This window comes from Gadus morhua, chromosome 9, assembly GCF_902167405.1.
Source record: "Gadus morhua chromosome 9, gadMor3.0, whole genome shotgun sequence".
Classification (NCBI taxonomy): domain Eukaryota; kingdom Metazoa; phylum Chordata; class Actinopteri; order Gadiformes; family Gadidae; genus Gadus; species Gadus morhua.
The window spans coordinates 3,653,425-3,665,307 of NC_044056.1; the positions used below are offsets into that span (position 1 = coordinate 3,653,425).

General features: G+C 46.2%; 1 protein-coding gene across 1 annotated transcript in view; it reads right to left on the reverse strand.

Annotated features, from left to right (window-relative positions):
- Positions 1 to 8,950: 8,950 nt before the first annotated feature.
- Positions 8,951 to 11,883, reverse strand: part of LOC115550748 (filamin-C-like) — a 56,605-nt gene continuing 53,672 nt past the window's right edge. Inside the window, 3 exon segments of the mRNA XM_030366034.1 lie at positions 8,951 to 8,958; positions 9,834 to 9,876; positions 10,507 to 10,666. Coding sequence (XP_030221894.1) covers positions 8,951 to 8,958; positions 9,834 to 9,876; positions 10,507 to 10,666 — 211 coding nt within the window.

Here is an 11,883-nt window from a genome sequence, read left to right on the forward strand (position 1 = left end):
CACAGAAGCATGTGCTGCTGCAACACGGATCGACTCCGCGGGAAAATAAAAGGGCTGAGGAGGAGCCGAACTCCCTCGAGCCTTCGTAGTATTTTGTCGACAGTTTTTGACGAAATGTTTCGTCAATTTCATCAGCACCATGGAAAGCTCCCCAGCTTTCAAACAGTCAGGACAGGCGTCAATATCTACCCTGTCACACTGTTTACTAACCTGCCAACTGCATAATCTTTAATGTAGCGGTGTTTACCAGTCGTGGCTTGCCAATGATCCTACGTTAACCGACACGATTTTGGGGTCTGGTTATTTATGGTAGTCAGAAGTGCCAATTGTAGGCTATCCAATGAGAGGGACCCGTCGAGGGGGGCATATTTATTTAGCCTACATCGTTAGCCATGAATTGAAGTTGTATAAAACCTTGTCCAAGAACCAGTCTGGCTACTCTAAAAGTTGTCGAGTGGCCAATCCACGGATGAGCATGGAAAACATTTGTTTTAATTAGTCGCTGTGGTGGGCATGGTTTATGTTTAAAACAGCAAATCTAATTGTCAGAATTTAAACGCTCGGCTTGGACGGATATAACTTTGATTTTCCTTATATCTATAACTTGTCTTTTCGAAAATTACTTTTTTAAATGATTCACATAAAAATGATTATTCTTTCACCGGCCTACACGCAGAGATTTGATTTTGAAGATGTTACGAAATGTAGTGTACAGAGCTGTAGAAGAACTGTAGAGCGTGACACTGTTAGCGGCCCCAAGCTCAGAGTGTCGTCATCCATGAAACAAATGTAGACCACTGTCGCTTCCCAGAGGCCCCAAGGTCTTTACAGATCAGCAGGGCTGGCCCAGAGATATGCTGATTATTTCAATATCGCTGTGTGTTTATGGATTCAATCATTTTTTTATCCCTTTTCGGTATTCAAGGCTCCAAATCCCAGAGCCCACCTGTCCTGCTGATATTGAGATATTCATATTTTTGGGAGTGTGCCCATTTGAAAAAAAAAAAATATATGCAATCCAACCGGTTCTCAGTACAGTTTCCTAATGTGGATGCGAGCCGGCCAGCAGACAGTGAAAGTAGGGTCATGTCCTGCCCAGTGGCTGACATTAAGAACATGCAATGAATTAGTGAGGGAGCATTTGGGATTTGATTGTGTAACAGGGATACATTTGTGCGAACCGGTTTCTATGTCCACTGCTGTGTTGTAACATAATGGCATTGGCAACCAGAATAAACACACACATGTACTCGCATACACACAGACACACCCCCCCCCCCCCCCCCCCCCCCCCTCCGAACACAGCCCAGCAGCTGGTTTTGCATGCTATCATTTGGCAGTGTGTTTATCTTACAGGTCTGTCCAGTGTAACATATTTAGTGCCGTCCCCAGTGTGCTACATTGCTTTTCCACTCTATATATAGGGCCCGGTCCAGTCTAATGACGGAGATGATTAAACAGAAGGAGCCCTTCAACTGAAGACATGGCACAGAGTCCTCTCAAAGAATGCTGCAGCCTTAAAGAGAAAGATAGCTGGATCGATAGATAGATAGATAGATAGACAGACAGACAGACAGACAGACAGACAGACAGACAGACAGACAGACAGACAGACAGACAGACAGACAGACAGACAGACAGACAGACAGACAGATAGACAGATAGACAGAGAGACAGAGAGACAGAGAGACAGAGAGACAGAGAGACAGAGAGACAAAGAGATAGAGAGATAGAGAGATAGATACACGTATAGATAGATAGATAGATAGATATACGTATAGATAGATAGATAGATAGATAGATAGACAGACAGACAGACAGACAGACAGACAGACAGACAGACAGACAGACAGACAGACAGACAGACAGACAGACAGACAGACAGACAGACAGACAGATAGATAGATAGACAGATAGACAGATAGAGAGATAGATAGATAGATAGATACACGTATAGATAGATAGATAGATAGATAGATATACGTATAGATAGATAGATAGATAGATAGATAGATAGATAGATAGATAGATAGATAGATAGATAGATAGATAGATAGATAGATAGATAGATAGATAGATAGATAGATAGATAGATAGATAGATAGATAGAGAGAGAGAGAGAGAGAGAGATAGATAGATAGATAGATAGATAGATAGAGCTAGATTGATAGAGAGTCAGTTGGATAGATAGATATATGGATAGCTATTCATAGATATACAACACCTGCACACGTTCATATTAGATAGAGATACATTACATACATTTATGGATCCATAGATAAATATGTAAACATACATATATCTACATGTATATATATGTAGATATAGATACAGATAGTAATGCGTTGATGAATCTTAAATAACTTAAATAATGATAATCTGGGGATAGCTGACCACACCGAGGTCATGGGAGAGGAGGCTGGACAGAACATGTCTCTCAGCCACTACCACCGTGATACAGGTCTTAATAGACTATAAAAGAACCATAAATAAAACCCTGACGGCGTAAAAGAAGACAGAGATCACAGCCGTTCATTATAAATGGGGTTACGGAGATCCATAACTAGCGCATTAAGTTGTGACGCAGTGCTAATGAAGCCCCCACGACGCTCCCGCGGCCGCACTGACGCTCTCACATCCTGGGGTGAAGGATCTCTCTCTCTCACACACACACACACACACACACACACACACACACACACACACACACACACACACACACACACACACACACACACACACACACACACCACAAAACACCCCCCTCCTCCCCCAATCCCTCAGCTCCCTCCCTCAGCTCCCTCCCTCCTCCCTCAGCTCCCTCCCTCCTCCCTCAGCTCCCTCCTTCCTCCCTCAGCTCCCTCCCTCCTCCTCAGCTCCCTCCCTCCTCCCTCAGCTCCCTCCCTCCACCCCGACCTACAGCTCTACCTGCATCCAGCACTTCCTCCTCCCTTCCTCTCCAGCCCCCCCCCCCCCCCCCTCTCCCTTCGGTCTCCCTACTCCTCTCTCCTCCTCCTGCTACTCCCTCCCTCTTCCTCCCTTTCTTTGTCCTCCTCATTCCCTACCTCTTCCTCCCCCTCCCTCCCCTTCCCCTCCCTCCTCCTCCCCCTCCCTCCTCCTCCTCCTCCTCCTCCCCCTCCTCCTCCTCCTCCTCCTCCCCCTCCCCCTCCTCCCCCTCCCCCTCCTCCTCTTCCTCCCCCTCCTCCTCCCCCTCCTCCTCAACCCTCCTCCTCCTCCTCCCCCTCCCCCTTCTCCTCCTCCTCCCCCTCCTCCCCCTCCTCCTCCCCCTCCCCCTCCTCCTCAACCCTCCTCCTCCCCCTCCCCCTTCTCCTCCTCCCCCTCCTCCTCCTCCTCCCCCTCCCCCTTCTCCTCCTCCTCCTCCTCCCCCTCCTCCTCCTCCCCCTCCTCCTCCCCCTCCCCCTTCTCCTCCCCCTCCTCCTCGTCCCCTGCCACCTCCACCTCCACCTAACCTCAGCTCTCTAATGAGTTATTGACCCCCTGCGGATGTGTAAAATAGAACAGGTCTCTGCATTGTGTTCCGAGTTGTCTCAAGCGCACACGCACATGTGAGCGACCAAATGCGTGTGTCAGTGGAAGCATGCTGTGTGTGCATGTGAGTGAACCTTATGTGTGTGTGTGTGCACGGATATATCCCTGTGCATGAAGAATGCGTGAGTTTCCTTGCAGGCAGCTATGGCGGGCTACTGTGGTGTCTGTACTGTACTGCAGGGGGTGGGGACTGTGTGTGTGTGTGTGTGTGTGTGTGTGTGTGTGTGTGTGTGTGTGTGTGTCTGTCTGTCTGTGTGTGTTCTGTCTGTGTGTGCACGTGTATGTGTGTGCGGGCGTGAGTGGGAGGGGGCTGTTTTGTGTTTGATGACACCATGACTGGGTTCTTTCTCCGGCGGTGCTTTGCGGGATAATGGCGTAATAATAGATATATGCAGACCTATACCTACACACAGTGATGGGGGAACGGTAAACTGTAGGATGATATCTGCCTTGTTTTGTGCCTGTAAGCAATGCCAGAGCACCAGGCTAATTCCTCTAGCCCTTGACAGTTTGCAATAGAGGGGAAAAACCAACAGGGTTGATGAAATGAGAGTGGTCATTTTGGGACATTAATAATAGATCTTAGGCTCGAAAACACACTTGATGACGAGGATGATTGAACTCGATGCGTCGTGGACAGGTGTGCCGCGAGGCTGAAAAGTTTGTTTTGTTTCGTTTTTTTGTGCTTTAGTATTTTTGTGTCAGGGAAAAGTATAAGTAATAGCGTTCATTTCAATCAGTGAAGTTAGAGCGTAAGATTGAGCTGGACCTAGGGGGCGCTATGTTCTTACAACAAATCCCAGTCCAGATGATGTACTGCTGGCAAATATAACTGGGAAACTATAATTCAAGATATTGTGTTGAGGGTGCTGTAAACTCTACTACTTTTACCACCTCTACTTCGGCTATCATTAATAAACTTTTGCTACAACTTCTACAATTACTATTGCAACTCCACTTCTACCATGACTATCACTACTCGACTTATTCAACTTCTACTATGACTATCACTACTCGACTTCTACTACTTCTACTATGACTATCACTACTCGACTTATTCAACTTCTACTATGACTATCACTACTCGACTTCTACTACTTCTTACATGACTCTCTCACTACTCCACTCATACTACTGTTACTACGACTATCAACGACAAATCATCTGCTACCACTTCTATATATAATCATATAAGTATAAGAGTAGCAAACTCACAAGGTCAATCCTTTCCCACACCAAATGATTCAATTACCCAGACACTTCTCTCTAGCTTGGCAGTATCACCTTCTGTTTGAGAGGCACATACTCAAGCTTTTCGAAGGCTCTGGTAATTAAAGCCAAGAGCAAGTGCACAGGGCATTGGCAAGGCCAGTGTTAAATCTGTAATCATTTTCACAAGCCCGCCATCCCTCTGAAAGGAACCCTAATGGTGAGATGCACAGCAGATGCTGTCTGTATCTAAACAAGTTCATTTTTTGTAACAGGTCCATGCAATTGTATTTCCTTCAAAAGAACCAGTGCAATAAACTGGGATAAATCCTATTTTTTCCGCCTCGCCGAACCTAAGCTGTGCGCAAGTTTTTTTTATAGCCTTTATTTAAGCAGCTTTTCATGTGACGAAGCAACAACAAAGAAGATACAGAGATTAGTCACCAAGTGTGGGACTGGATCAGACTGCAGATGAGCCAGGATATTTAAAGGGTTGATTTCTCATTTTCCGCAAGTCATTTGTGCCGTTAATGCTGGGGCACGGTGAAGGAGGGACGAAGGGAAGGGATCTTCTTCAGCGTGGAATAATATTTGCCTGACTCGCAAAAGTTAAGGTCTATTTCGCTGCAGTTAGCTTTAATACCTATTGGCCTCAGAGGACCGTGGCTACTTGGCATAGTGGCCAGAGTGCTTGAACCAAATTTTCCAGGTTCGATCCCCAACGACTACTACTACTAACCCTGTGAGCTACATGCTATCCCCTATCTCCTCCTTAATTACTTGTTTCTGAATTCAGCATATGTCGCTTTGGATAAAATCCTCGGTTGAATTATGCTTTTTTAACTCATTTGCTGCGCTGTCCAAAGTGTAAGTGTTGACCATCTGTCTCAATACACAGATGTTTTTGAACTCGTGGAGTAAAATTAAATAAAAATTAAATCAGATTGGGACCGGAAATGAGGTCCAAAAATAGAGTGGAGCGGGCTGCAGGAGTAGAACGTACGGCTGCGTTAGGGTTGGTGTGGGCTGCACCTGACGTCATGGTTCATGGCTTGGCACCGGCTCCTGTGACCAGTGGCATTTGCTTTCCCACTATGTGGCCTCTGTACTCTGAGGCCAGATGGCATCAATGCCACAAAAACAAATATCTCATGCATACGCACACACACAAACAAAAACGCACACACACACACACACACATGCAAATGCATGCATAAACATACACACACAGACACACTCACACACATGCACATTTATGCATACACACACACACTCACACACATGCACATTTATGCATACACACACAAACTCACACACATACACATTTATGCATACACACACACACACACACACACACACACACACACACACACACACACACACACACACACACACACACACACACACACACACACACACACACACACACACACACACACACACACACACAAAAAAACATATGAAAATGCACATACATGGATAGGTATTTATATACACTTGCACAGACCGATCGTGTATACATTCATTCATATGCATACACACTCACATGCGCACGTTCACACACACGCAAACGTATATATATATACATGCACACCTTTACATACACACATGCAAAAATGTATACAAACCTGTTAACACACTGTGCGACTGACATAAAAACACACATGTGACTCACGACTGCCTCCTAAATACGCAGAGAGAGAGACAGAGATACAGAGAACTGGATAGAGAGAGAGAGAGAGAATGGCACAAACAACAGATCGATTTGTCGCCTGTAATAATTTATAAAGTCCTGATGGAAAGGCAGAAGGTAAACTTGGGGGGGAAAGTGGATGTATTATGATTGGAGTCGAGATTTAAGATCAATGTTTTCATCCCGGTGGTAATGCCGAGCGTGTTTGTTCGGGGTGAAATACCATCATGAGTTGGCTCACAGGGCTCTGTAGCTGCACCACCACTGCGTTTGCCTCCTCCCCTCCTCTCTCTCTGCCTGTTTTCTGCCTTCCGATATTCTCCTTATTGCACTCGCTCTCGGCATCCCCGTCGAAAGACCACGGGAATGGTTTTCAGTCCGCTGTGAATCCAGCACTCAGGGAAATGATCTGTGATCCTACAGTTGTCAAAAAAAAAAGGAAAGCCCTATGATATAGATGTTTGAAAAGCACAACTCCTAACTTTTAATGGTTGGTGTGCTAACCCAGAGCTGAGGCGCATTATGAATTATTCCTTTTGAAACCCGGTTTCACACGCACACACAGACACACACACACACACACACAGACACACACACACACAGACACACACACACACACACATCTAAACAGGCTTGCGAAACCATTACAAAATCAAACAACACCAAAGTACAAAAGTGCCAGGCCATGGTTATATTAGAATTGAGAGATGAACAAGGCAGAAAGGAATTATGGCTCTTAAGCTGAATAAAAATAACAATTAGTTGTAAAACAAATTGTATGAGTAGCATTTTAAAGGCTCAGATAAGTGTGGTGAGTCAAAATGATCTGCTGTGTAGCTATCGTGTCCTTGTTTTTTTTTAGATATATTAGCACCCATGTCTCAAGCTTGACTTTATGGTGGGAAGTGTGTTCTTTGCCCAATTATTAATATTACGATTAATTAATGTATGCCTCATGACAAAACTTGTTCTCGTTTGGAACTTAACATTGTTTGTTTTGCTCCTACATGTATGTGCGGGACCGGCGTGGTCGCCCCACGTATCTGGGATACGGCCAACTGGGAATTTCGAGTGTGGGCAAAAATGAGGGCAATGGACTGAGGACTAAGAAAAAGTGAAGTTTTAATGTCTCCAAAACATTCACAAAAAATAGAGCAACGTTTCAAATGAAAAGTACATGACTGCATCCGTCAGCAAACATAAACTAAGAAAACATAACATAGCCTAACCTAACCATACGTCTCTCGTACTGGTCTCTCGTACCGGTCTCTCGTACTGGTCTCTCGTACTGGTCTCTCGTACTGGTCTCTCGTACTGGCCTCACGTCAAGGCAGCACCACCTTCAGCCCCCAAACACCAAATGAGGCATCCCTTAAATAGGGAAATGGCAATTGGACCAATCAAGGCCGTATGGGCCAAACCATTAGTTGGGGGAACATTATTTACCTAAAGCTACCAATCCAACATAACTGAACAGAAAGTACATTGTGTGAATACTAAATAAACATGACACTAAATAAACAATCACCAAATACATATATACCCACACCCTGTGCACAACCTAAAGATATTTACAAAACAGCTGTTTCTATCAACACCCCCCTGGGCTATTCCTGATACTCTGATCCTAAGCTCCCTTAGCATACTGCCCCCTACCGGGACGGAAGACCAATTTTACACCAGCCCAATATAATATATACACACACAATATAATAATAATAATAATAATAATAATAATTTCTCTAATGCGAGACAGTGAGAAGGGGGAGGATTTCACCTTCTCACAATGTATATATATCGCTTGCACAAACCATGTCATTTGATTGGGCAACAGGCGTTCAATGAGGGCTGATAGATTGTATAATTGCACAGAGACTTATCTATCACTCCGCTTTACAGGGGTGCTAATAACCGTTGATTGCATTAATGGTCATAAGCTGTTCACTCATCAGAATCACACGCTCGCCCAGAGAAACTGAAGACAGATTCTTATTTCACTGGTTGCACATGGAGACATAAAGATAAATGTACATGATACAAAAGAGCTAGCCTGAGGTAAACCGAAGTGAAAGTAGCAAGTTAGTGCAGGGGAAAATGTTATGTGTTGCTTGGCAACAATCCAGGCACAGTCCAGTCGCGGAACTATTTGTGTTGGCGGAGCCAAATAAATGATTGAATAAACAAACAAATCATAACCTGTTGTCGCCTATTACCGAAAACCAATAAATGGCACTTGTGGAGCTGTTGTGTGAAAACATTATCATCAGCACACGGCCTCCAGCCTCACACCTCAGACCGAGACGCGCTGATATCCAGTTTACCAGCACTCCCTCTCATGGGATGTAGCTTAATTAAACCGTCTAAGGGGTAACGGAACTGGGAAGGATTAGCAAAAGAGGGCTATATTGAATAAAAGGTAAAGGGGGGTTGTCTGGGGTTGAGAGAACAAAATTAACCAAAGATCTTCCCGGACAGGGGGGGGGCAATACCCGCTGGGGTTTAGTCCTCTGGGGAACCACAGGGGAAGAGAGGAGGAGACAGGGAAAGGGTAAGAGAAGAGGAAAATAATCAGTGGAATCATCAGTTCTTTCGCCCTTTAAAACAAGCTCCCCCTACACCCCAACTCCATGTTCTTAGCTCGAGTGCAAAGTTGCTTTCATCGACCAAAAATGCTCTGCTAGCGACCTCTCTCTCGGGCCGAGGGAGACGGTCTGCTGTGTACGTCTGTGAGGCTTGATTAGGGAATGATTGCAGGTGGGACTGATTGTCTGACCTGTAGCAGCTGTGTTGAGTAGAATTGATCACCAATGACCTCGCCCCAGTTTTCCGTCTGTGGGGAAACGGTGGATGTCCTAGGTGGCTAAAGTCTCTTGGTGAAGGTCCCGGAAGCACGGCAACTCCACAGTATACTATGATCTAAAAGGAAACACAACACATCAAAACCATGATCAATGATCATCATTCAGAACCTATGGAAGATTGATATTTGGGCAGATCGCTGAGTTTGCGTTTTTTTCCTGATTGAATCATATAAAAGATTGACTTTGTGAGACCATAATCCACATGGACAGGCAAGGAATTTTGATTAAAAAGCATAACACAGATGAAGTATCTTTGAGTATCATCCCCTCCCATTTAAAAGTGAGTGTGCTGCTGGAGAACACTTATAACCGAGTGACGTTTTCAATCGCTTTTGATGATGGTACTTTTCATGAACTGTAAACCCACAGTAAATCGTGCAAAAATGGCACTCTGAAGGGAAGAGCCGATTAAGCAGGCCTGTGGGTAAAGTAAACACACCCTTTGAAAGCGCCGCAGTCGCCTTGGTCGTCCCTCTCCCGTCAAACATATCCGAATAACGTCAGCTCCAATTATTCCGCACCTATGCGGGCCGTGCCGATCACCGGGGGGGCGTTTGCGTTGCTCTAATGGGCTGATAAGGGAAAAACAACACAGGCTGGCGTAATAGGAACCAGGGATTTCCAACTTTGCATCGCATAGCAAAGTGCGAAGTAAGAAACATCCCCTGTCGAGGGAGCGGCCCGGTGTGTTTAGACCCCCACACAACAAGGGGCTAATAATAGAACGCCCATGCCACTGGTGCCAGCCGGCAGATCCCCGTGCAGCTCCCACACTGTCCGTGTGGCTAAACAGTAGCTGACAGTCATACTTCTGCTGACGGAACACCCTTAGTGCGCGCCACCTAGGCCGAGGCACAAGCTGGAAGGAGCACCCTGTATTTTTCGTTGATTTTTTACTTTTGCTACAGGGGGAAAGAAAATAACCCAACGAAAACAACACAGAGCGAACCTCCAGCTCTCAAGGCCGGATATGGAAATGTAATCCTTCTGGGTTTGTTATTCAGTCCTGTTCGCTGGGCTGTTATTTCCCAGAGTAAAGATATGAAGTCTGGTCTGCTGGGGATATCATCACCATATCATTAACACCGCCCTAGTGGGGGTGGTGCTGGGGTTGAACTGCGTCTGGGACACAGTCATATTCTCCATTGGCGGGGGCAGACTTGAAAGGTCCTTTCACATGGGCGTAGAGCGTACCATCAATAGGTGCGTGGCCGCAGGGCCCTGCACCTCCGCCCGATCGCTCCACAACGCCTCCACGCTGTCGGCGCTGTGCAGAGAGGTGGGGGTAGTAATTGTCTTCAGGCCCCCTGGGCTTTCACACGCTCTGGTGGGTTCTTCTGTAGCGTTCCTGTGGCTGTAGCGGTAGCGGTATCAGCCAAGAGACGATGTGCTGTGTCCTCTCTCTCTCTCTCTCTCACTTTGTCTCTGTCTCTCTTTTTCTGTCTCTCCGTCTCTGTCTCTCTCTCTCTGTCTCTCTCTCTCTCTCTCCTTTCTCTCGCTGGATCTCTCTCTCGCTGGATCTCTCTCTCGCTCTCTTTGTCTCTCTCTCTCTTTGTCTCTCTCTCTCTCTCTCTCTCTCTCTCTCTCTCTCTCTCTCTCTCTCTCTCTCTCTCTCTCTCTCTCTCTCTCTCTCTCTCTCTCTCTCTCTCTCTCTCCTCTCTCTCTCTCTCTCTCTCTGGGTTGGCGAAGGCCCTTCTTCAAGAGGCCGGAGGCCATGTGAGTCAAATGGATCCAGAGCGTTTTTTTCATACCTCACCCCGCCGACGGAAGCTGAGAACGGGGGAGACTGAGAGGCCCGATGGCCCAGTGTCGCTGGATAACAGCACCAATATCCTTCCTCTCATGATCTCGCCAGGGCTTCATCACCATGGGTGCTCGGGCGGCCGTGACGCTCGCCTCGGGAAGACATCGTCTTTGGTGACGAGGTCTGACTCTGCGTTGTTCGACTGCTGGAGAAAGATGGAGTCGAACAAGTGTCCTCCATTTTCCGCCGGCTGAGATGGAGGTGCTGGTGGTGTTGCCTCGTCGTGGCTGATGGCGGTGTTTGACTGAAGCTGGTGCGCATGTTTGAGATTGATTCGGTCCCGTGGCAGAACCAGAAGTAGAGTAACGTTCCTAAAGTACAACTTCCTCATTACCAAAAGACATCATTTACATAAAGATGTTAAGATGGTGCGTTCACCATCTTCTCTTTGCCAATTCCCTCTCGGCGGTAAACAATTAGAATGACCAATGTAGAGCGATATCTATCGCCGGCTCAAGAGGAATTCTGCGCGGCATCGATTTGTCTTCGCAATCACAACGTGTTACACCTTATTAAAACAATGATGTCTTTCGGTCTCGCGGAAAAAAGCCAGAGCAATTGCCGAAGCCGACTGCAATAAATAACAAGATAACTTGTGTAGGAGAGATAAAGGCTCAGTGATGAGGTGGCCAGCTCCCAGGCAACCACTGTTGGGACGGCAGTTCAATTAAAGAGTGGGGGGATCGACCACTGAGGGTTTTAGTAATGAATCAAACTCTGCCTTTAGATGTGACCGTTTTTTACTTTGAATTTTATCTGCTCATCTC